This window comes from Equus asinus, chromosome 6 (genome assembly GCF_041296235.1).
Source record: "Equus asinus isolate D_3611 breed Donkey chromosome 6, EquAss-T2T_v2, whole genome shotgun sequence".
Taxonomy (NCBI): domain Eukaryota; kingdom Metazoa; phylum Chordata; class Mammalia; order Perissodactyla; family Equidae; genus Equus; species Equus asinus.
The window spans coordinates 40,073,752-40,100,606 of NC_091795.1; the positions used below are offsets into that span (position 1 = coordinate 40,073,752).

Sequence of the window (26,855 nt, forward strand, 5' to 3'; positions counted from 1 at the left end):
ACTTGTGAAATTAAACAGAATTAACCAAGGACAGGGAGTGGGGAGCAAATCATGACAGAGAGGGAGAGAAAGAAAAGAAGAAAAAGAAGAAGGGGGGAGGGGGAGATGCAGAGGGAAGGAGAGAAAATATCCTTCTTAAGGGTGCTGCTCCTTTTTTGATTAGTTTTGGGGCAAAATATAACCTAATCCTCAAGGACAAAGGACCTCAGAGAGATTTTAAGCCCACTATGAACTTCCTTCACCTAAGTTCAAACAACGCTGTGTTTGAACCACTCATAACTCACATCCTGTAAGGCTGTGTTTCTCCTGTTGCTGTTCTATGTATTGCCCTCACATCTCTGGAAGCCCTTATTTCTTAGCCCTCACAAGAATCCTCTAGCCCTCATTCTTACTCATGGTCAAGGAAAAGGAAACAAGGTGGTATAGTAGGAGTCCTAGCTTTAGAGTCAGCTACACTTGGATTTTAATCTTGGTTCTGTGTGATCTTCAGCAAGTCCTTAACTTCTCTGAGCTTCAGTTGCCTCATGTGTAACATGGGGATGATAATAGTACCTACTTCACAGGGTCATTGTGTGAATTAGAAATAACGTGTGAGGGGCCAGCCCAGTGGCGCAGCAGTTAGGTTTGTGCATTCTGCTTCTCAGCAGCCCAGGGTTCACCAGTTCGGATCCCGGGTGCGACGTGCCACCACTTGGCAAAAGCCATGCTGTGGTAGGCGTCCCACGTATGGGGTAGAGGAAGATGGGCATGGATGTTGGCTCGGGGCCAGTCTTCCTCAGCAAAAAGAGGAGGATTGGCAGTAGTTAGCTCAGGGCTAATCTTCCTCAAAAAAAAGAAAAGAAAGAAAGAATGTGTGAAAAGCCCTTAGCACCGCATGTGAGACACAGCCCAGGAAATAAATGAGCCCCACACAGAGAAGTAAGGCTTGTAGGGTTTAATGTTTCATGACTGGTAATAGGGTGGTCTCAAGGAGGTCCCCAGAGAATCTCTTCTGAGTCTAGAAGCACTTCCTGTGGACAATGGAGGGCCCGGCCTCGTCATACTCTGGCTTGCTGATCCACATCTGCTGGAAGGTGGAGAGAGAGGCCAGGATGGAGCCTCCGATCCAGACTGAGTACTTCCGCTCTGGGGGAGCAATAATCTGCAAAGAGCAAGTGTTGCAAACCATGATGAGTCCCCAAGGACTAGGGAAGGTGGTCCAGGAATCATCTTACCACACTGCAGGCTGCCCCGGAGAAGGACAGCCTTCATGGTCAGAAACGAACAGTGGAAATCTTGGGGTAGATTAGATTATTGTTCAAATTTTTACTCTCCCTCCTCCTATCCCCTGCCCCTCCGTGGGAAGAGTGCATGTTCCACCCTGTGACTTTGGGCTGGACCCTGTATTTGCTTTGACTAATGTGATGTCAGTGGATAGGACACAAATAGGGCCTTGGAATGTGCTTCAGGCATGCAGTAGGGCATGCTCTCTTGTGCCTCTGCCATCTTCTTGTGAAGACCTCCCCTTGAGGAGCTGCTGGCCCTTCAGCCTGGACCCCTTACTGAGAGATGTGGACCTGACCTGAGCTGGCTGGACCTGTAGCGCTGCCTAGCTAAGCCTGACCTAGACGAGCTGACTTGCAGATGCACGAGCAATAAATACTTATTACCTACCCTGAGATTTCATAGCGGCTTGCTGCTCATGGATAACTGACCAATACATACATCTGTAGGGGGAGCGCTGTTCTGCTCCTGCCTTTAGTTTGCATACATGGGCAGATCGGGCCGGGCTTCCTCCATTCCTAAGTCTAAGCCAGTCTGCTCAGGGCCTGTCTTGAGCTTCACGTGTCAACAGCCACTTGTATCTGAGATGTGCTCAAATTCATACATACGTTGTTCATTCTTGCTACTGGGAGTCCTCAGCTTAGCATTTAGAAATAGATTGTCACATCAAAGAACTTTGAGCTCCACCTAAAAGTGGATGCAGAAGGACTGTGACTCGTCAACTCATTTCCAAGTTTCTGAAGAGTCTAAGAATTTTAGTGCTAGACCAAACTAGACACTAAATTGATTTTTTTATCTCCTTAGAATCTCTCTACATATTTCCTAAATTGCAGAAATCATGGGATTGCAGAATAGAAGGGTCTTTAGAAGTTATCTTATTATTCATGCAGACAAAAGTCACCCAGACACTCCTTGGATAGATGCCTCAAGGACCAGCACAGCCACTAAAAAGGTGACAGATTTTATTGCTGGGAAGTTTTAATTGTGAGAAAACTCTGGCTTATCTTGGGATGGAGGTCCTAAATCTCAGGCCCACCTCCACCCCACATCTCTTCTTCCATATCCTTAAGGCTTGCCTCATCTCCTTCAATTCCTCTTCACAAACCTTGCTGTCTAATTTGACTGGGGTGTTCGTACATGCACACGTACCCCTGGGCACATTTTCTCACTCTAGTTCCCCTGCCTGGAGTGCCCTTTCCCCTCCTCTTGTCTTGCCCTTCCATTGGTTGTGTCTACTAATTACACCTAAACTCCTTGAAGGCCAACACATGTTGCTAAACTCAGGGCAGTAGATCACAAATTGGGATGCGCATCAAATCACTGGTGTTCATTATCACTGTAGGTGTAGACCTACTGAACTGGAACCTGGGGGTGAGGCTAGGCTACACGTGGTCCTGGTAAAAAGCCCTGCCCCAGGCCTGGCATAATGCCCTCATAAGGTAGGCCTCAGTAAACATGGCTACTCCAGTGGCTCTGGGTGAGGAGAAGGGCCCACAAGTTTGCACCTATTTCCTGGGGGCCCACTCTCCTTCCCTGTGCTGAGCACCATCTGCTAGGCGGGGGAAGGCCTGGGGCAACCTTCCTTTGCGAAGCAGGTTCTTAGAATACTGACATAGAGAATACACGTCCTCAGATCAGACCTGCTCCCCAGAGACCAACTTTATTGTGAGACTTTGTAACTTTCAACCTATTTGTTATCTCTGTTCTATGCCTAACTCTTTTTCTAAACCTGCTAGCAACAAAGTCCTTAGAAGCTCTTATATGGTCTGTATTATTGCTTGGGGACCAGAGGCTGGGGAGAAGCAGCAAGACAGGTGGGCTGCCATTCTCCGAAGCCTCTGAGGTGAGAAGCCCTGCTGAGAAGCAGCATGGGGAGGCTGTGGCCCAGCCAAGAGGGCAGATCAGAGGTTCTCCAGGACTCAAGAAATGTCCCTGTGAGTTTGAACCAGCAGCCTGCCCCATGGCCAAACATTCCCTCTTTGGAAATTTCACCCTCCTCTGGGGTAACACGCAAGCCCTTTTTAAAGTTTAAAGATGCTGTAGCATTGTCTCATTCTTTTCTTCCCCTTTATTTCCCTCCTTCTGATTTCCTCCCCAAACTCCTCAATATTCTCTTCATCCCAAATTCTTTCACCCTGTCCCTGTATAGAGTCCATGTGATTACGTTTGAGAGCCCATGCTAAACGTATGTCCAGCCCATCAGTGCCCAAGGAACATAACCCCCCGAGATGATATAACTCTCCCAGACCAGGATGATGCTGAACCCAGGAGATCACCAAGCTACTCGCCTGGTAGCCTGACTCTGAGCATCTCTCAAGTAGACAGGTCTTTGTACAAAGAACAGGATGGAGAAAAACTGGGGCAAGACCCACCTTGATCTTCATGGTGCTGGGCGCCAGGGCTGTGATCTCCTTCTGCATCCTGTCAGCAATGCCAGGGTACATGGTGGTACCCCCGGAGAGGACATTGTTGGCGTATAAGTCTTTACGGATGTCAATGTCACACTTCATGATGGAATTGTAGGTTGTTTCATGAATTCCAGCAGACTCCATGCCTAGTGGAGACCACAGTCAACACCCGTTGCTTCATAAATACCCACACCTCCAGCTCCTCAATGCTCCTTCTGTGGTTGCACCTACCCTAGTTCAGGCCCCTAATTACCTCCCAAATGGATTGCAAGATCAGATCCTCTGACGGGTCTTCGCCTTGCCTTTAGTTTCACCTGTTCTAGTCTATCTTTCATACTGTTGCCTGAGGTATGTCTCTGAAGCAACACTTTCATCACATCATCTTTTTTCCCACAGCTTTATGGAGATATAATTCATCTACCATAATATTCACCCTTTTAAAGTCTACAGTTCAGTACTTTCTGGTATATTCACAGGAGTTGTGCAACCATCTCCATAATCTAATTTTAGAACATTTTTAACACCCCAAGAAGAAACACCATACCAATTAGAAGACACTCCCACTTTTTCCCATCACCGCTTCCCCAGCCCCAGGCAACCACTAATTTACTTTCTGTCTCTATAGATTTGCCTGTTCTGGACATTCCATATAAATGTAATCATACAATAGGTGGCTTTTTGTGTCTGGCTCCTTTCACTTAGCATAATGTTTGCAAGCATATTCATCCATGTTATAGCATGTGTCAGTACTGCATTCTCTTTTGTCGCCAAATAATATTTCATTGTATGGACATCCTCATATCATCTTTGACAGTTCCCCATTGCCTACAGGTTGATATGTAGCTGCCTTAGCCTGGCACCAAGATCTTCCACAGTGAAAGGCCCTGCATGCCAAAACAGCTCATGCCCACCTACCTGGGCTCCCCCACCTCTAGTCTTTTTTCCACATGATATAAATTCCACAACGCAGAGAGAGGAATCTTCCTAAAATACAAACCTGACCTTGCTACACTGCTACCTGAAAACTTCCAGGGGATCTCCACTGCTGATATGATTAACCCTCATGCTTTTTTTGTGGTTGAGCAACTCGCCAATTTCCCCTGTGTGCAAACACACACACACCTACACACAGAACTTTCCCATTGTGTCCCAAAGAGAATATGACCTTTCACACACCTCCACACCTTTGCACATACCATTCCATCTGCCTTGCCTGCCATGCCCCGCTCTGTGCTCATGCTGTCCCCACATACCATAAAATGATACTCCTTCTTCAGGGTTCTGTTCATATGTTCACCTTCTCTAAGGAGCCTTAAATGATTTCTTAGGCTTATAGCACTCTGTCCAGTTAATTTGCTATTTACCACTACCCTGTATACCGACATTTGCTTGCAAGCCCTTCTTTTCTTATACATTCCTCAAGAAAGTAGTTGTCGTATGAGATATTATCCTATTTAATCCTTGTTGTAACCCTATCTAGTAGATACTATCATTATTTCCATTTTATAGATGAGAACACTGAGGTTTGAAGAAGGTAACGTGTCCACTGTGACAGGGCTTATGGGGGAAGAATCAAGACTTAAAACTAGGTCTGACCCCCAAACCCATCCTCTTTACTACTATAGGTTTCAGCCCCCCTGACCTAAATGTTGAGTGATCCAAGAAGTCTTTTGTATACTAACTTCATTTTCAGTTCCATGTTATATTCCTTGTCCTGCTTTTTCTTTGTCTTGATTTTCCTTACCCTTTTATTTAAAATTAGATTTTATCTATTTGTATTGTTTATAAATTTTTGACCCTTCCTGGGAAAAGATGGGCTATTTGTAAACAATAAACAAAGTGTGCATGACTCCCGGTGTTTCTCTTTCCATCCCTCACCACCCACCCCCATCCCCCACTCTCCCGATTGACAGGGACCACGGGAAGCAGCTCACCAATGAAGGAAGGCTGGAAGAGGGTCTCGGGGCAGCGGAAGCGCTCATTGCCAATGGTGATGACCTGCCCATCTGGCAGCTCATAGCTCTTCTCCAGGGAGGAAGAGGAGGCAGCTGTGGCCATCTCATTCTCAAAATCCAGGGCCACATAGCATAGCTTCTCCTTGATGTCTCGCACGATTTCTCGCTCAGCTGGAAGGAGTAGAAATGACAGAAAGTCAATCCTTAGTTCTGTTAATTTGGTTTTCCCATTTTGACCACCATGAAAACCTCCTTATTTCTACTCCGGCTTCAGTCTTAGGATGAATGTCAATGTTTTCATTCCTCTTTCTAAAGTGGGAGTATAAAAGCTTGATTTCCAAGCAAAACTTTGTACGGGCTCTTCTCCTTGCCGCCTTCACTCTGCCTTGACAAAGCTCAGGCCTTGCTGAGGGCCTTGCAGGATACATTTCCAGTCTAGATGTAGGCTTATATGTTATGTTACAGAATCTAGGAATGTCCTTACCTAAAAACTCCTCTTGCCCCGGTGGGTCATTGAGGCATGACACCTTCCCCTTAGAAATTCAGACCTTATTTATTCCATGTGTCCTGAGACAAACCATAAATGCCCTTAGGAAATGAAATGCATCACTAGATTTTTACTACCATTCAGCCCTGTAAAAACTAGTTCTGATCCTGGTGTGGACGTGGGCAGATGTAGCAGGTCCCTGGGGCACTTAAAGGAGGGCTCAGCCGAATGCTGTTTAGGGTAAGTAGAACTAAGCCTTGTCCCCCTCCCTGGGGTGTCAGTCGAGAACCTTCCTCTTTAAATAAGGCTGCCTTGACCATCTGGTCTTGTCTAGAGGTCCAGCCCCAGCCTAAGGCTTCCTTGTCTACCCCAAGAGAGTCTGAGGACATGGGGCCACAGACTTCTCATCAGTCTTGAGAATTTCTGGTCCTAGATCAGATTTGGTTTTGAGCTCAAGTCAGAATCAGGAAAGGGGCTGATACCTGTGGTCACAAAGGAATAGCCTCTCTCTGTGAGGATCTTCATGAGGTAGTCTGTGAGGTCGCGGCCAGCCAGGTCAAGGCGCATGATGGCGTGGGGCAGTGCATAGCCCTCATAGATGGGGACATTGTGGGTGACGCCGTCCCCTGAATCCAGGACAATGCCTATGGACAGAGCGGATAGGACCTATGAAAACTTTTCTCGTCTTTCATCTGTCTCTTTCTGGGATGAGTTACCAAATGGTCTTCAACTACCATATTTTTCTTCAGCAGCTAAGAAATTTCACCCACCGTGAGAATCATAATATTTTTTGTATACGTTGGTTTTTGTGTACATCAGTTTATTCTCCCAAATGAGATGTAGGCTTTTGGAAGCAAGTAAAATGTCTCCTTCTCTTGTATTTCTTGAAACACTTTCACAATAATGCACACTTGTCAATTTGCATCTAGACTGCACATTGTTTAAGTGGGACTAGATAATTTACACATCCTTCAGGCATCAAACTAACACATATGCACATGCATTTAGAACGTTAAATCTTGAAAGGACTATAAAAACCAGCCAATTTGAAAAAAGTTGACATTCTCTACCAATGAAATTTTTAGTAAACAATGAAGGGAAATAAGCTTTCTCAACATGATGAGAAATCTCTTTCGATCCAATGACCACATCATAATTGATGGGGAAACACTAATATTGTTATTGTATTGTTATTATTTAATATTGTCCTGAACATTCTAGCCAATGCAATAAGACAGAAAATAGAAATGGGGTATTATTATCAAAGGGAAGCAGATGTCATTATTTGCAGATGATGTGGTTGTATACGTGGAAGACCCAAGAGAATCAACTGAGGAGTGATTAGAGCTAACAAGATGGTTCAGTGAGGGCCAGATGCAAAATAAACATCCAGAGACCTGTAGCTTACTCTTGTACAAGGATGTTGATCTCAGCATATTTTATAATGAAAAATAAAAATTGGAGGCAACCTAAAGGTCAAGCAATATAGAAATGATAAGTAAGTAAATTATTAACAGTTTATATTAATAATTTATATAAATTAATAAGTAAATGACTACCATGTGGCCATTAAATTTGATGTTTACAACATAAAATCAAGTGCAAAGTGCAGGATACAAAACTGTATACACCCCAGATTTCCCCATACTGTCCTTGTCACCTGCAGTGAAACTCTCTTTTACTTTTGTCTCTCCCCTACTAGACTGTTAGTTCCATAATGGCAGGGTCAATCTTGTTTGTCAGTGTGACCACGGCCTGGTGCAGTGTGTGGCATGTGGTAGGGAGTAATGGAAAATATCTGATGAATGAATGGATGAATAGGTAAATCAATGAATACAAAAATGATTGAATGTTTGAACTATGTTCATGGAAGCTGTCAAGTCCCTACTAAAAATCACTTTAGGGGCCGGCCCGGTGGCCAAGTGGTTGGGTTCGCGCACTCCACTTCGACGGCCCAGGGTTTCGCTGGTTCAAATCCTGGGCGTGCTCATCCTGATGGCACTGTTCATCGAGCCATGCTGAGGCGGCATCCCACGTGCCACAACTAGAAGGACCCACAATTAAAAATACACAACTACGTACCAGGGGGCTTTGGGGAGAAAAAGGAAAAATAAAATCTTTAAAAAAAAATTTTAAAAATCACTTTATTTTGAAATTCCCTCTGTTTCTCTGAGCACCTTTCTATACCACGGCCACATACTTATACATCTACCATCACAGTTTCTGCCGTTGAGGCTTCATGAGCAGCAACATTCCAATATTGTTGCAAAGTGTGTATAAACTCACAGACTGACTACTGTGAGGGAAATGGCCCTTGCTGGATATACTAGTCATGGTTTGTTCATGTAAACTCTTTCCAGCTGTACTGGCTAGACTTGCACGTGCATTCTATGTGGGCATTCCCTTCTGTTATCCCTAAGCGAGATTTTCCCTGGACGTGGGCTGTCCATTTGATTCTTCTGAGCAGGAGACTCTGCAGGAGCCCAGCTTCTCCTTACCTCCCCCTGAAGTCAGAAAGGGAAAGGACTACAGGGCTGCTCACCTGTTGTGCGGCCAGAAGCATAGAGGGAGAGCACAGCTTGAATGGCGACATACATGGCAGGGACATTGAAGGTTTCAAACATAATCTGAAAGGACAATGCAGAATAAAAGATTGGCAACATTGACAGCACCTCTTGGCCCACAGGATGGTTTGTAATCTTATTAAGGGCAGGGGCTGTGCCCTACTTCCCCACTACCACCTTCTGTAAGGCCTGGCATGGACTACACACATAGCGGGGCCTCAGAAAATTCTGTTGCATTGATACCTGAATGGGAGAAAAATCTGGCCTAGCATCCATGTTGCGCTGTTGTGCCAGTGCTCAAGTCTTCTTGGCCTCTTACCTGAGTCATCTTCTCCCTGTTGGCCTTGGGATTTAGGGGGGCCTCCGTGAGCAGAGTGGGGTGTTCCTCAGGTGCTACTCGCAGCTCGTTGTAGAAGGAGTGGTGCCAGATCTGGTCGAGACAAAAGTCAAATGAGCCCAGCAGATTCCCATTGGTCTGGTAAATTCCAGTTGACATGTTCATGCTGGGGGAGTGTGGCACAATGTTCACAAGATTGGCTGGATCTGGAGAGGGAGACCTGTCAGCCTTGGGAATCTCTGATTGACATCTAGAGGTTATATTCCTTTTCAACAGGGCCCCAGACGGAGGGGTTATATTCCTTTTCTTCCAGGGCTTTGGCTCTCACTGAGCACTAGTGACACTGCCCCTCCTCCCTTCCCAGTTTCAGCCTTAGGGGTGTGAGAGCGTCCCTCTGTTGCTAGTACTTGGGTGCCTCAACATCCCTTTCTGGTTGCCTTAACCCTGTTTGCACCTCTGCAAGTAGTCCTTCCTTAAGTTAATTTCAAAACCCCAGCTGAGCATGTACTGTCTCCTGCTGGGAACCTGACAGATACACTTGAACTTTCAGTTTACTGTTCACCAGGCTGATGCTTTACAGTGGAGTTTGTCAACCTTGCGCTTTGACATTGTAGGTTGGATAATTCTTTGCTGTGGGGGGCTGTGCTGTGCATTATAGGATGTTCAGCAGCAGCACTGGCCTCTACCCCGTAGATGTCAGTAGCACCTCTCCAGCTATAACAAGCAAAAATATCTCCAGACATTGCCAAATGTCCCCTGGGAGGCAAAATTGCCCCGGTGGAGAACCAGTGCTTTGGAGGAACTTATTTCTTCCTTCTGTGTCCAGTTCCCTCTTCAGTGATCTGGGATGACCAAACAGGAGTCTTTATTTCAGAGGGATTCAGCAAAGAGTGGCAGAGACATAGAGCTTTGATTTCCCCAGAGATGGGGCGGAGGGTCATTTGATTCCATTGTACCCATATATTTACGGACCCCGGCATTGTGCTCCGATGGTGCTAAATGTGATGAGGGTTGATGAGAATCAGACATGGCTCCTAGATGTTAGTTTCAAAGTCTGGAGGGGAGAAAGACAGGCAAAATGACAAAATACAAAGACATATCCACTTTTTAGATGAAAGAAGCAGCAGGAGCAGTTCATTTTCTGGGGGATTTGAGCAGGCACTGAAGACAAAGGAGGGTCTCCAGAGGCTTCGAAGGGCATCTGAGGCAGCAGAAACGGCACGGGCAGAAGCCCTGGACTGTGAAAGTTTCACAGGAGCGAGAAGGAGATGGCAATTAGGCTTAATGAGGTGATGCCAGTGTTTCTTCAGATGTGGGCCCCAGATGGCTTGTCCCAGAGCCACCCTCGAGAATTGTTACAGGTGCAGTCCCCAGGCTGCGTCCCAGCCCAGGAGTCAGAATTTCTGGGTGTTGGCCCAAGCGTCTGCACTGCATTTTATTTCATTCTTTTGGAGTTTTTATAAAATACTTTAAAAATTAAAGATATTGATCATTTTTAAATTAGAAAAAATATTTTTCAGAGGAATAAAAATCTCCCATATTTCTATCACCTAACAATAAACAGTTAATATTTTGGGTTTTTTCTTTTTCTTAATCTTTCACTTTTATGTATTTTCAAATTTATTATTATTAGCATTTATTTATTTCATATGCTTTTATTTATTTGTTATTATATTATTATTGTACTTTTATGTTGAAATTTGTTTCCTGCCACTTTTCAGTTAATGTAATTTCCTTTTTCATAGTAAATATTTATTTTTAGTAAATTGAACAAACATTCATTTTTAATACTTACACAACATTTCCTTATGTTCCATCATATATTTAATCACATTACTATTCAGGTATCTTCAATTTTCATTTATAAATAATTCTATGGTAGCTATTTTTGTGCATATTACACTTTCTCTTTTTTTAAGATCTGCTGGCAATCCTCCTCCTTTTGCTGAGGAAGACTGGGCCTGAGCTAACATCCGTGCCCATCTTCCTCTATATGTGGGATGCCTGCGATAGCATTTTGTGCCAAGCGGTGCTATGTCCACACCTGGGATCTGAACCGGCAAACCCTGGGCTGCCGAAGCGGAACGTGTGCACTTAACCGCTGCACCACCGGGCCGGCCCCCAACATTTTCTCTTTTTATTCAGGATGTTTCCCAAAGAAAAGAAGGCTAAAAGTGGAATTACTGGGCTAAAGCGCAGAGCAATTGGAAGACGTTGATTTCTGTTACCATTAAAGACTAAATTACTCTTTACTCCAGGACAAGAAAGGTCTGTTCTACCTCACCTTACTTGCGTTCAGTGTTCTCACTCTTAAAATACGAAATAATTTGATAGGTAAAATAATACCTAGTTGGTTTACTTTGAATTTTTAAATTTGTTTCAAATGAGTTTAAACTTTTTCAGACTGGCGACTTTTTATAATTTCTGTTTGGCAAATTATCTATTCCTGGCCTTTGTTTGTCTGGGGGAGACCGGATGTTTTTAATTATCAGTTTGTGTTGCTGTTTATATTAATCCTTCATTGCACTTGTGAATATTTTTTTGAAGCTTGTCATTTGCCTTTTAAATTTGATTTTTCACATGCTGGAAGTTATGACCTCTATGAAGTCAAATTTGTCATTCTTTTTCTCTGACTTTTTTCACCAGAAATTTGATAAATACTCACACTTACTATATTGCGTTTTTTTATTATTTGAATTTTTATATTTAACTTTTCTATCCAATTGATATGTGCCTAGTGAAAATAGTATGAGATAAGGGCAATAAACAAAGATTCCCAAGCCCCCAAATTAGTTATTTACTTAGTTGTCCCGGAATAATTCATTGAATAATCCTTTCTCTCTTATGGTGTTGGAAGTTTCATTTATCATATATTTCCTCTTTGCTTTTGTGCTGATACCAAATTGTTTTAATTTTTATAACTATATTTTAATATTTGGATATGGCAAATCTCCTCATAATTTTTGTTATTCATTTTGTTTTCATAATTTTTGCCTTATTTATTTCTCCAAACATACTTTATGATTACTTTGCATAATTAAAAACTGATTTTTTTAAGCCAAACTCATAGAAGTAGATGAAGAATGGTACTTACCAGGGGCTGGGGGGAGGGGGAAGTGGGGAGATGTTGGTCAAGGGGTACAAAGTGTTAGTTATCCAGGATGAATAAATTCTGGAGATTAATGTATAGGGTGGTGACTATAGGTGACAATAGTGTACTGTATACTTGGAATTTGCAAGAGGGTAGTTCCTAAGTGGTTTCACTACAAGAAAAAAACAAAAGGTAACTATGTGAGGTGATAGATACCTTAATCAGCTTGAATGCGGTGACTGTTACACAATGCACATATGTATCAGATCACCATGTGGTACACCTTAAATGAATACAATTTTAAAAATTGTGAGATTTCTATTGGAATGGCCATGAACCTACTAATTAATTTTAGAAGATCTGACAGCTTTAGTCATTCAGTTTTCCTTTTAAAGCCCAGAACATATTTTTAGGGGTTTCTTTAAGGAGTTCACATATTACTACTGTGAAAAAAAAATTTTGTCTATCGTGTTTTCAACTTACGTTTTGTTAGATATATATGAATGATGTATGCTGTTTATGGAGCATTAAGTATGGTCCATGCCTTGGGATTACACTAAGTATTTACCGAATTCAATCTCCAAAGCCATCTAATGAAGAAAGTATTTTTACCTCCACAAATGAGGAAACTGGGGCTTATAGGGAAGGGTGGAGCCCAGGTCTCCTTGCCACTGACTCCAGCGTGTGTGCTCTTAACCGCTCCGCTGAGTGAAGTGGAAGCTATTGTATTTTATCTATTTATCTCACATCCAGAGTGACTCAACCGAGGATTTAGAGAAGTCTGTATGCGTTATAGATTTCAAATCTACAGTCTCTATTCCCAGGGGCAGTCTGCTCAATTAGTTCTCTATTACATTTCAGGAGGCAGTCACTGCAGAAACGAGAACTCTCAGACAACTGTCAGCAGAATTTATCAAAAGAATATTAGAAAGACTCTATTAGCATTTTGCACACATGATTTTGTTTATCACAATTATCATTTAAAAATTGAAACCCCTCTTGCATTTTCTTATGCAGAAAAAAAAGGTTTTAGAAACCCCTAGACGTTCCTACCTAAAATTTTCATTAGAGAATCATCATCATAATATAGCATCAGTGCACATATCTGAAGTCATGACAGGGAAAATAAAAGGGAGAGAAGTCTATTTGCCTCTCTCAAGGCAGCATCAGCATTTTAAAGATGGAATAAGCACTGGGCTGGAGTGAAAGCTGCGTGAAAGGACGAAGCTGGGAGTTAGGCATGACCAGGTCCCCAGATGCCAAAGAAAGAGTTAGGAACCTATTGTTGGTTAGTGAGGAGCTACTGAAGATTCCTCGGGAGGTGAGTGGAGGACCTGATCTGTTTTTAGAAAGATAAGCTTTGCAGCAGCATAGAGAATTAATTGGGTAAGTGAGGCAGGAGACAAAAAAATCAGACAGGAGGCCATTGCAATAACCAAGAGATGTTGGCAGCCTAGGCTGGAGAATGGCCATGGAATGGACAGGAAGTAAGGAAGGATGTGAGAAACATTTTAGAGGAAGAGTTGACAGGGCACAGTAGCCTGTGGGATGACAGGGTCCTGATGATGTATTATCATTAAAATGAGCACTTTAAATGGGGCGTCCACGGATACCTTCTCCATGTCGTCCCAGTTGGTGATGATGCCGTGTTCGATGGGGTATTTGAGAGTTAGGATTCCTCGCTTGCTCTGAGCCTCATCCCCCACATAGCTGTCTTTCTGGCCCATTCCCACCATTACACCCTGCAACGCAAAAGAGGAGAGGGACATGAATTGGCTGAGGGCTCCCCTCAGAGGGATCCAGGCATTACAGGGTCTCTGAGGAAGGATGAAGATAGGAAAGACATCCTTTTTTCCCTGGAACTAGGACAGCAGGAGACAAGGATGGGGGCAGATACTGATGAACGTGGCAGGGATGGAAGGGAAGGTGGAAGATTTCTTGTGGACTTGTCTCTCTTCTCTTTCCTAAGACTACGTAATTTTCTGAGAGAGAACAAAGCCCATCCATGCACTTCTTCCCCTTTGCTTACTTTACACACACACACACACACAGGACTTGTACTTGCCCTCCTCCGAGAGCCTTTGCTCCCTCTCTTCTCTCCACCTGCTGAGACCCACCTCATCCTCAGTTATCCCCTTTTCTATAGTCTCTCTCTTCCCTAGTCCCTCCCTTCAGATTTAATCTCTCCCTCCTTTGTGCTCCCCTGGGGTAATATTTAGCCTCTATTTCAGCCTGTGACTTCAAGTTAGCTGTGTGTATATCTTCATGGAGTGTAAGTTTCTTAAAGGCAAGGGGCTTGTTTGATTACATATATTTCAAAAAGTTTTCTTCCACACCTCACAACCCCACAGACTTAAGCCAGACACAGTACTATCATTACGGGCCTGATAGCGGTTGGTTCTGGTCTTGAGTGTTTCTATTTACTAACTCAGAAGAGATTCCTCCACCCCCAACACGTACACGCGCATACTCACACACGCACATTCATATTCACACACACGCATGCACACACAGCCCAGCATAGTCTTCACAATGCAGCACTTACTCCTAGTAGCTCAAAGACTTGGGTCCAAATGAGCACACACCTGGTGGCGAGGGCGGCCCACGATGGAGGGGAAGACAGCCCGGGGGGCGTCATCTCCTGCAAAGCCAGCCTTGCACAGGCCAGAGCCATTGTCACACACAAGCGCAGTGGTCTCCTCTTCACACATGGTGAGTGTGGCCGAGTAAACCAGGGGCTGGAGCACCTTGGGGTTGGGGGAGGAGAGAACGTTACCCACTTGTCAACATCATGTTGGAGCCAGTCTTCTTGGTTTTGGGGCTCCACCCCGTGGGCAACCAGGGTCCAGTTCCAGGAGGGACTAGGTGTGGACCCCGCCTCCCACTCTGTGGGAGTTGAGCTTCTTCCCTCTACCTGCTGTTAGAGGCTGAATTGTGTCCCCCTTAATTCCCATGCTGGAGTCCTAACTCCCAGTACCTCAGAATGTGGCTGTGTTTGGGGATAGGCTCTTTAGAGAGGCAATTAAGGTAAAATGAGGTCATTAATCCAATGTGACTGGTGTCCAATATGACTAACTCAATAGGATGGGTACCTCTATAAGAAGAGGAAATTAGGACGCAGTCATTCACAGAGGGAAGACCATGTCAGACACAGCAAAGACAGCCAGCTACAAGCCGAGGAGAGAGGTCTCAGAAGCAACCAACCCCGCTGACACCTTGATCTTGGACTTCTAGCCTCCAGAACGGTGACAAATAAATTTCTGTTCTTTAAGTACCAGTCTGTGGTACTTTGTTATGGCAGCCCTAGCAAATTAATTCACTTGCCTCTTAAAAACCTGAAATAGCTCTAAAGCTTTAATCCAATGGAAAGAATCTCTGAAAGACTTGAAGGTTAAGAAGGGAGTTGAAAAAATCCATAACATAACAAAGGATTATTATTTACTATATATAAAGAATGTTTACAAATCAATAAGAGAGAAATAAACAGCCCCAAAGAAGAACAAAGGCTATGAAGAGATAATTGAGTGGATGGCCCTGTGGCTGAGTGGTTAAGTTCATGTGCTTCACTTCGGTGGCCCAGGGTTTCACTGGTTCAGATCCTGGGCGCGGACATGGCACTGCTCATCAGGCTGTGTTGAGGTGGCATCCCACATAGCACAACCAGAGGCACTCACAACTAGAATATACAACTATGTACTGGGGGACTTTGGGAAGCAGAAGAAGATTAAAAACAAAAAAAAGAAGATTGGCAACAGATGTTAGCTTAGGTGCTAATCTTTAAAAAAAAAAAAAAGAAAGAAAAGATAATTGACAGAAAAGGAACTACAAATACCCAAGAACTATATGGAAAGATGCTCAGCCTCACTCGTTATCAAGAAAATGCAAATGAAATAAGGCCATTTTCACCCATCATGGTGTTAAGATTCAAAGTTTTATGATAGGTGTTGGCAAGGATGTAGGAAAAATGTCATTCTCTACCTAGAGGAACACACAAACACACAATTTGGAACTACCCAAAGCTCCAGATTAGGGGATACTGTCCTAAAGTTAAGAGCAGAGCCAGGCAGATCTATATGGACTAACATGGATACGTTTCTAAACCATGCCACTGAGTGAACAAAGCAAGTTGCGGAATAGAATGTAGAGCATAAAACCATTTGTGCGAGTTCTTTTTAAAGCAAAAAAACCAATATCAAGTATTTTCCATAACTTTTCCATTAGTGGATGTGAACACATAGCAAAAAGTTCTAGAAAAAAGTCTAAGACTAATCATAGTAACTACCTCTGGAGATGGGAATGGGACTGGGAGAGGAAGTGCCGGGTTATAGCTGTTATGTTTTAAATTTTTACGAGGAGACTGTATTCACGTATGGTTTAAAATTAAAATCAATAACATAACATATTAAGGAAACAAAGTTGCGGTAGTTATTGGTGAAATGTACAATCTGAAGGGTAGAAGCACCTTGAGGAGGAAGGCGCAGCCTGAGAGGAGAGAGGAAAGGAAGAGAATTCACGATGGGTTGGACTCAATGCATCCTGTCGCTTCAGACGGAGGAAACAGAGAAGCCCCCGCCAAGGCTGGTATCTGAATTGGGATGGCTGCAAAGTGATAAGGGAATGGATTTTTCCAATGTCTGTTGCAGGTTTTCTTTCTTTTTGGTTAAAAGACAACATCTGACGCATTCTTGGCACACGGTGGTAAAGGAGAAGCAACAGCAGCTCAGGAGGTGGTGAGCAGGTTGCCTCGCAGCCTGGGAAGCCCCAGGTGGGATAAAGTGGAAGTGGGAAAAGTCCTAGCTGAGAGGTTGGGAAGGCCGACTTTCAGGAGTCTGGAGAAGAGAGGCACGAGGTGTGGGACGAGACGGTGGCTGCGGAGGAGGAAGGCCCACGGAAGCTTCGTTCAGAATGTGCGACCACAGCAGGGGAAGGAGATAGGTGCTACCGAAACCTGTGACTTTAGCCCCTCAATGGCCTTATGCTGAAGACGGACAGCGAAAACCAACACCAAAGCAAAGAGGACACAGAGCCACGGGCCTGTGAATGCGAGGTCAGAAAGGCCAGGGAGAGACTAGCAGAAGCTTCTGAACAAAATTTTTAAGGCTAAAAGGATGCTCTTCCCTATTATGTTCAAAGCAGGGTGCACGCTAGGGGAGAGGCCCACTATGATTTCGTGTCTAGTTCTGCTTCTGTCCCTGTTGATCCTCATGACCCGCTCCCCCAGCCACGGAGATCAAGTCCCAGCTCTCTAACTCGGCCCACAGGGCTCAAGAGGGTCTAGCCCCTGCCTCCAGGCTCATCTTCCCTCTTGCCCCTTCTTGGCCTTCTCACTCAGGCTGTATGGAGTTTCTTCTTATTTTCTAAACTGTGTCATCTCTTCTCCCTTCTGGACCTTTTGACGTAAGGCCTGGAACACACTTCCCCCGACCTGTTTGCCACTGTCACCTGTCAGTCCTGTGTCGACAGCGCATTCCCATGAGGTGTCTCTGGACACCAGTCTCAGTGCACCCTACAGCACCTTGAACTTGCCCGAGCAATGGTCAGCTCTGCAGATCCCGCATCATCCGTCGCTCTGCAAAGGCAGGAGCTGGGTCTGTTTTATGCCCAGGCTATTCTTCAATGTGCCTAACACAATATCCCTCACAAAGCGGGCTCTTAAATTTTTGTCAAAATGAACGAGTGAATGAATCAATGGATGTCAAGGAGAAGATTTTCAGAACAAAGGTAGAACAAACATCGGTAAGAGGAAATCAAGGTCTGAGATGAGATGGAGGCTGAAGGAAAGCACCTAGCTGCTGAAAACAATATCGTCTCTGGGTCTGAACAGTTTCTAGGTTACACAGAAGATCCTCAACCTCCTACCATCTGGGAAGAAGGGAGAAGTGGAGAGATGTCAGCAGACTGGAAATGGGCAAATGTCATTCTGATGTTCAGAAAGGGAAAGAAGACAGATTTCTAAAACCTCAGAGAATCTTGATGTGCAAGTTAGGCAGGTTTCCAGAAGGCAATATTAAAGAAAGCATTATTAAAGAGGCAGTGATTTCTTATCATTGGTAATGGTTTACCAAGAAAAAACGTTGTCAGAATAACAGCTCTTCGTTTTTCCCCAGGATCACTGGACTGAGAACGCAGGAGAAGGTGGAAGACATTGAGCTTAACTTGATCTTGGCATCTGCCAAGGTCTCCAGTGATATCCCTATTGATAAAGCTATGTGGGCTGAACAATAAATCAATTAGGCATAGCTGCCTGAGTTGCTGTCACTGAAAGGTATTAATTGATGGGTCAAGGTCAATCTGGAGGCAGCAGAATGCCTCAGGGCTCCACTCTTGGTGGAGCCTTCTCATGTGACATTTTTATAAGTGAGTTGGATGAAAATATAGAGCACACGCTGATCAAATTTCCAGATAAAACAGAGCTGGGGGAGAGAGAAATATTAAGTACGTTGGATGGAAGAATCAACATCCAAGAAGATCTCAGACAGCAGAGAAAATAAGCTGAATCCAATAAGATTAAATTTAATGGGATAAATATGAGGTTCTGCATGTGCGTCTAAATAACCACACTGCGAAAGCTCTTGTTCAGCATCTGTGAGCAGGACCTGGAGTCAGCAGGGTGCTGTGGCCAGGACAAAAGTTAACCCCACCTCTGGCAGGAGTCCTGTGCCCGATTCCACCCTTGCTGGAAAAGGTGTGGGGGAGGTGGGCTCACATTCACCGCCGACATATGTCAAACTGAACTACTTTTTGGAAGGGGAATTAGAAAATTTCTAATCGAAAGCCTTAAAATGTATATGTGTGTATGTGTGTGTGTGTGTGTGTGTGTTTGTTTACCTTTTGTGTATAGTGTACAGTCACGTATGTCTTAATGATGAGGATACGTTCTGAGGAAGGCATCATTAGGTGATTCTGTTATGTGAACATCACAGTGTACTTACCCAAAACTAGATGGTATAGCCCACTACCCACCTAGGCTCTATGGTCCTAATCTTATGGGACCACTGTCATATATGCGGTCTGTTGTTGACTGAAACATCATTATGTGGTACATGACTGTATATATCTTTTGATATAAAATGTAAATATCCTTTGACTCCACAAAGGCACCTCTAGGAATATTTATCCTTGGGAAACACTCATGGGAGAGTGCAAAGATTTGGCCAAGAGCCAATTTCTCGCAGCCTTGTTTAAAATAACTGAAATCAAAAACAACTGTAATGTAAAAAAAAGCTATTAAATAATAAATTAGTTTGTAAATTAATTGCCAGAAACCTCCATACCATGGAGTGAGCAGAATATTTAATACAATGGAAAAGGCACGAGCTGCTTTGTTAGGTGAAACACAGCAGTATGTTCTGTGTTTCCATTTTTGGTAAAAAAATATTTTTAATTTAAAAAAATTGAGGGTTCTTCACACATATTATCTGTTTAATCCTCACAAAAGCCTTGAGGGAAGATATTTTTATTTCCGTTTACAGATTTGGAAACCAGGCCTCAGAGAAGTGAAAGAACTTAGCCAAGGTCTCGGCCAGGAATAGGCAGGGCTGGCGCCAGCCCAGGACAGCTGCGGACTGAGCCTGCACCTTCCTCACCACCTTGGTGAGACTGGCGTAACTTCTCCATGTTTGGTGTTTTTGCTTCTGCCTCTGTGTCTCTCTAGAGCTGTTGGCAGCAAAAGCTCTTAAACAAAAGGGTCTGTGTTCTTTTCTTTCTCTGAGCCTCTGAGCGCTCTGACGCCACCACGGCATCTAGATTTACGTTACAGCCCCCGTACCCATCTCGGTGTTTAGCAGATAGTAGGCGCTCAGTAAGGTTGGATGACAATCCCACCACCTGAGTGGCCCCGTCCCAGATCTGATTTGTTCTGCCCCTGGGATCCCCAAGTCCCCACCGTCCAGTCTTATGACAGCTTGGTCACCATGGCCTGATTTGGAACCACACAGGGACAGTTATGCTTCCCTGTTCTAGCAGGTGGTCCACCTTGAGGGGAAAGCAACATTGCAAGCTAGAAGGTGGCCAAGAGGCAAAGCTGCCCCTCTGGGACTGTCTCCCTCCAGGGTCCCCTCAGCATCCCTCTCTCGTGTGATTGATAGTTCAAGCCTGTCTGGCTTTTCAGTGAAGGCTTTTGTCTCCCGCTGAGTTCCCTTCACACAGAAGGAGTGTTAGACTTTGTTTCCCAGCGGCTGAGACAAGCCACCCAGCAACTTAAAGCTGTCAACAATGCCATTCTGCTGCACTTTAGGTGGATTTAAACCAGCTGTTTTGAAGGCAGAACCAAATGAGAAGGGAGGGGGCTGAGGGCAGGGTTAGGGCTGTCAGTCTGGAGAGGAGCCTGCAGGCCCGCGCTGCCCTGGGAAGAAGGGTTTTACTGTGGAGCCAGGCTCTCCTGGAATGGCTCTGGCAGGAGACATTCTAAAGCCTCCTCAGCTGCTTGCTTGTAATTCGTGGCTAGACCCCATAAGGAGTCCCTAAGGGACAGGGACAGTGTCTGGCACCTAAGTGCTCAATAAATGTTGATGGAATGAACAAAGGGAAGGAGGAAAGAAATCTTGCCTCGAGGTCATACTCAATGTCATACTGCCCATCTTGGTTCCCCAGGTCTGGCTTATAGAATCTCTCTGCTCATGACAGTTTCTCCGTCATCCATTGATCTCCATCACAGGAAGCTCTCTTTTCAGCCCAACGGCTAACCCGTTTGAATAATAAAAGCAAGGCCTTAGAACCTCCCTACGCAAAATAACGTCCCAGACCAGCAGCCTGGGAGCTTATTAGGAATGTAAATTAGCAGGCCCCACCCCAACCTCTGAATCAGAATCTGGGCTGGGGTGAAGAGCAGTGTTTTAACTAGTCCGCCAGGTGATTCTTAAAGTTGGCATACTGGGCGCCAGGCCCTGAGAGCACTGACTGAGCACTTTATAACATGTACTATCTCATTCAATCCTTACACACAACTGCCAAGTAGACAGTATTACTATTCCTCCCATTTTACAGGTGAGGAAATTGAGGTCCCTCAGTAACTTTGGGAGCCAGCAGTCTGCCTCCAAGGCCTGCACCACTGCACCAGCCTGCGAAGTGAAGAGATGTTAGCAGAGTCTGGCCACCAAAGGGGAAACAGCCCCTTGGTCTCATTTTCCTGTTAATTATTTGTGTGCATATGTCTGTGAGAGTGTTTGTGGGGAGGGATGGACAATGGCATCGGCAGGTGGTTTCACAGCTGGGTGTGAATCTTTTGGACAATTTGCTTAACTTCTCTAGGCCTCAGTGTGCTCCTCATAGAATGAATTACATGGTTCCTACGTTCCTGCCCCCCAAAACCTCATGATGCCACGGGGCACTTGCCTCCCTGCTGCCCGCCCGACTACTGTATCTCCCAGGGACCCTGGAGCCTTCAAGGAATGAGAAAATTCTCCATTCATCTCAGCCAAGCATGAATCAGAGGACAGTGGGAGCCACAGGGGGACTGAAGGAAATGCACTCCCATTCAGGACAGACATCGCACAGACCCCGGGACACCATTGGATTTGATTCAAATACTCTGAGAAGAAGCCATTTTTCTGAAAAGCATCTGCTCCCCTCAAACAGCCTCCCAGACATTCTGAGCCACGACTAAGGACTAAAGACCCGAGGGAGTAGATCTGTGCTGGCCTTGGTGAGCAAGGTGAGTAGAGGCCGCAGGTGTTACATGCCACCTACCATCCAGTTAGGAAGGCAGGGAGCACAGTTCCAGGCTGCCTCTGCCCAGGATGCCCCCGAGCCAGAAATGCCTTTGCCTGGAGGACAGCAGTGTGCTTGCAGGCACCACTGCCCACCGAGGGCCTTGACGTGTGACCTGGGCCGGCGTCATAGAAGCCAGGCCAATCTGGAGGCTCCTTCCACACCCAGGGGGCCAGGCAGCCCCAGAAAGGAAGAGACAGCAGAAGCTGTACAGTACTCACCGAGGGTATGAGAGGTCCTTCTCCCAGTGACTGAGGGCTGGTGTGTCTTTGGCAGAAATACCAGAGCAATATAAAACCCCAGAGGCGGATCTTCTTTAAACAGAGTCCCTAAAAAGGCCAGCTGACGGTGTGTTAGCAATATTACCATATAAGGTGGTTTTTTCAATAAATCGGCCTTGGGGGGTGGGGAAGGGGGTTGGGTAGAGTGAATTATCATTTGAAAAATGTATGCAAAAGGACTCGAGTGGCAACAACCCCAGTGCTGGCGGATTTGTTCCTTTTATGCTGCACTTGCATAAACAAAACTCACACCAGGCCTTATAAGCTGCCCAGAGCAAGGCCAGATGCAGCTCTGCTCCTGGAGAGAGAACCATACCAAGAATGGCAGTGGGCCTCCTCCCTCCACACCTCCCTTTTCAGGCCCGGCTTCCCGCTGCCCCAGGGTTGGCCTGGAACACCCATGGAGTGTCCCCAAAGTGGGTGCAATTGTGCCTTGATTGGTGCAAGCCAAGGACAGCTAAAAGCCAAAGGGAAATGCCATCCATACCTGGGAAAGAAATCTTGTGTGTCCTCACCTGCCACCCCTCACACAAGCTCCTAAGCCCTGGGCTGAGTCACCCAGGGGTCCCAGGACACCTTAAGCCTCCTCTGGAACTCCGCTGCCTCCTATCATTCCCCCTTCTTTACTGGATTCCCTCTACCGGTCCCTACGTATTGGGAGTTACAGACCAAGGGAGCTACCTTAGGTTTGAGGAACATCTAACAAGACTCACAAGCTTGCAGAATTTTCCACAGTCCTGTGGTTCTTGCTCTTCTTTTTGTAATTCATGTCCTTTCCCTGGGTAGCTGTTTCATTTCCCACACCGTCAGTTACCAACTCTGTGGCAGTTACTTTCAACTCCACATTCCCCACAGTCCCAATACCTCATGCCTGATCCAGACTAAAATTACTGATTACCTATTGGACATCCTGAACCCTTGACCCCTACCCTCAACTCTGCTGTGACTCTTGTGTTCCCTACCTCACAGTCCTTCTCCTCAATCCTTCAAGCTAGAGACCCCTGGGTCAGTGTAGCCTCCTCATTCTTCTTGCTCCACAACCATCGGGACACATTTCCTGGTGACCCTCTTCCCAGAAATGCCTCCTGGTTCTGCATCTTCCCTTCTGGCCCTTCTGGTCCATCCCTGCTGGTCCTGCCCTGCTTCAGGCTCTGGTCCTGTCTGTTCTGGTGCCGCCATAGCTTCCTGACTGGCTCTCCTGATTCTGCCCCATCTTCAAACCCAGTGGTTCCCAAAGTGTGGTCCCCAGGCTCACTGGAAGGCAGCATTAGCATGGCCGGGGACTGGGTTGTAAATGCAAATTCTCAGGCTTCACTCAGACCTATTGAATCAGAAACTCTGGGGGTGGGGCTCAGCCATCTGTGTTGTACAAACCTCCCTCCACTAAGGTGCCCAAGATACCTACCCTTCACCAGAAGAAGCATACATCGAATACCTGCTTAAGGTGTCCTGGGCCCCCCGGTGACTCAGCCCAGGGCTTAGGAGCTCGTGTGAGGGGCGGCAGGTGAGGAGGGCAAACAGGAGTTCTTTCCCAGGTATGGATGGCATTTCCCCTTGGCTTTTAGCTGTCCTGGGCTTGCACCAGACAAGGCACAATTGCGCTCACTTAGGGGACACTGCATGGCAGTTGTAGGTGGTTTTGAGCACAATGGCAGGATGCAGGTCTGTCTTCCCTGTTAACTGAGGATTGAGAGGGGCAGAGGTGTGGATAAGGAGTGCCTGCTGCCGAGAGAAGCCAGAGGAAAGATTGGGAGAGGCTTTACCAGAGGGCTTGTGCTTGTCTCCTGTAGAGAAAGGACACTGTAGCCCTTATGATGTATACTTACCCATCTTTTGACCACTGGCCTGGGTGCTTAGGGCTAAGTCTAAATTCCAGGCTCTCTGGGAAGCTTCCCTGAGCCTTTAGGTCCCTGGAGAAAGCCCTCCCAGTGGATGGTGGGGGCAGGCAAGGCAGCAGCGGGTGAGGTGGGAGCTGTCCAGCAGGGACAGAGTGCTGTCAGTCTTGATGGGCTGAGGCGGCTAAAAACCAGTGCCCCGGTAGTGAGCTCCCCCAGAAGTCTTCCTCCCTGGGCACAGACAGGGTGCCAGTCTCCCTTGCCCTGATCAGGGATCTAGAAGGGACATCATTTTCCTTCACAGAGTTAGGGTTGGTTGAATTCTCTTCTGATCACTCGGCACTGTGGCCAGGGTGGATGTTCCCACCTTGGTTGGTGCAATAAGCTGATAAACGATAAAGAGCCTATTGTCAAAAGGGATTGGTTGTGATTCAGGGTCCAAAGAGTCCACAGGTCAGGAAGGAAGGCCACCTGGAAAAACTGAAGCCCTTAGAAATGCTTAAGGAGGTGGAGTCTGCTTTGACTTTGATAGAGAGAAGAAGGTGGGGGGGAGGCAGGAGGCTAAACCAGGTGCCAGAGGTACTCAATTTTTTCTAGTATGAGGAAACCCACCGTTAACATTTCTTTCTTTGTTTTTATTTCCTGGCATCAAAAATCAATGCAAAAATTCAAAGAACACAAAAACGTGTATTTTAGAAAGCAAACACCCTTTACAATCTCTGAGTCAGAGATGGCCACCGTTAACAGTCTGATGTGTGTTCTTTCAGATTTCCCCCCCATTTTTATATTACTTTATAAAAATAGGACAATGTTATAACATATTTTTACAACTGTTCTGAAACTTGCCATGTTCTCTTAATAATATTCTTGGATGTTTTCCCACATCTGTTCATATAATTTTTAAAACCTTACCATGGTTTTCCATAGTAGGGCTATACCATAAATTATTTAACCCATATCCTGTTAATGGACTCTTGGGTCATTTCCAATTTTTTACTTAATGCAAACTTATGCAAAATTTCAAATTGCTGTAATTAATAAAACTTTATATGTGCCTTTGTGCGCGTGTGTGGGTATATCTATATGGTAAATTTCTTAAAGTGGAATTGTTTGTTCAAGCAAGAACACTTGAAATATGGATGGAAACTGTCAAATTGTCTTCCTAAACGTTGTATGAGTTTACACTCCAGTCAACAGTGTATGAGACCGTTTCCTTCTGCACACGCTTTCAGACACTGAGTATCAATGTTCTTTTGTCCAGTACATTTGTTTCGTACATTTGGAAACATGTTAATTTTCATATGAATCGCCACCTTAGGATTGTTTAGGTTTTTTTCCTGATTACAAAAGTAAAACATGCAATGGTTAAAAAAAAAAACAAAAAGAAAGAAAGAAATATGGAAATAGGTGCCAACTGAGCCACTCTGCTCATCTGGTTTTCCTTGTGCCCAAGAGACCCATGTGGAATATTGGCAATTATCCATCTTCTTACTTTTTCCAAATTCTAAAGGAGAAACTCAGCATTTTCTTGTTTTAAAATTGAAATTTTAAATTACGTGGTAACTAATGAGAATGAACATGTTTGGCCTTTGCTAATCTTTTATGAGGGGTCTTTCTCTGAGAACGGCTGGTTCATGTCTTTGTCTATTTTTCTCTTGGATGGTTCACTCTGATGTTCTTGAGTTATAGGTGTTCTTGGTACATTACATTAGTGATACTAATAGCCTTTTGCCTATCACAGGGGTTGCAAATATTTCCCTGCAGTTCAACACGTGCCCTTTGATTTTGTCTGGTAGCATTTGCGTTATTCAAGTTTCATCAAATGTCTTTCCTTTTTGGTGTCTATGTTTGATAACGTTCTTAGGAAGGCCGAGCACTTTTTTTTAATTTTATTTTTAACTGTGGCCGCATATAACATAAAATTTACCACCCTAACCATTTTTAAGTGTACAGTTTAGTAGTGTTAAGTATATTTACTTTGTGGTGCAATCTCCAGAACTTTTCATCTTAAAAAACTGAAACTGTGTACCCACTGAACACTGTCATCCCTTTTCCCTCTCCCCCTAGCCCCACCATTCTACTTTCCATCTCTGTGAATCTGACTTCTTTAGATACTTCATACAAGTGGAATCATACAGTATGTGTCTTTTTGTGATTGGCTTCTTTCACTTAGCATGATGTCCTCAAGTTTCATCCGTGTTGCAGCATGTGTCAGAATTTCCTTCCTTTTCAAAGCTGAATAGTATTCCATTGCATGTGTGTACCACATTTTGCTTATCCATTCATCTGATGAAGGACACTTGGATTATGTCCACTTCTTGGCTATTGTGGATAGTGCTGCTATGAACATGGGTGTGCAAATATCTCTTTGAGACCCTGCTTTCAATTCTTTTGGATATATACCCAGAAGTGGAATTGCTGAATCATATAGTAATTATATTTCTAACTTTTTGAGGCACTGCCATACTGTTTTTCACAACAACTACACCATTTTACATTCCCGCCAACGGAGCACAAGGGTTCCAATATCTCCACCTCCTTACCAACACTTGTTATTTTCTGTTTTTTTTTCATATTAGAGATCCTAATGCATGTGATGTGGTATCTCACTGTGTTTTTTTTAAGTTAAATAGATTTTATTCTTTAGAGTAGCTTTAGGTTCACAGCAAAATTGAGCAGGAGATACAGAGATTTCCCATATATCTCCCTCTCCCATGGCCTCCCCCACTATCAACATCCCCAACCAGAGTGGTACATTTATTACAGTTGATGAGCCTACACTGACACATCATTATCACCCAAAGTCTTTAGTTTACATTAGGGCTCACTCTTGGTGTTATACATTGTATAGGTTTTGACAAATGTATAATGACACGTATCCATCATTGTAGTATCATATAGTTTTCCTCTCCTAAAAATCCTCTGT

The 26,855-nt window shown here is 44.7% G+C and overlaps 1 protein-coding gene across 1 annotated transcript; it reads right to left on the bottom strand.

Annotated features, from left to right (window-relative positions):
* Positions 1 to 919: 919 nt before the first annotated feature.
* Positions 920 to 22,329, bottom strand: ACTG2 (actin gamma 2, smooth muscle). The gene is made up of 9 exons (XM_014829824.3): positions 22,035 to 22,329; positions 14,691 to 14,852; positions 13,719 to 13,847; positions 8,997 to 9,107; positions 8,656 to 8,740; positions 6,596 to 6,757; positions 5,606 to 5,797; positions 3,636 to 3,817; positions 920 to 1,141 (listed from the first exon to the last, which is right to left on the bottom strand). Exons 2-9 carry the CDS (start codon positions 14,814 to 14,816, stop codon positions 998 to 1,000), a joined length of 1,131 nt encoding a protein of 376 aa, XP_014685310.1. The 5' UTR covers positions 14,817 to 14,852; positions 22,035 to 22,329; the 3' UTR covers positions 920 to 997.
* Between the last annotated feature and the right edge of the window lie 4,526 nt (positions 22,330 to 26,855).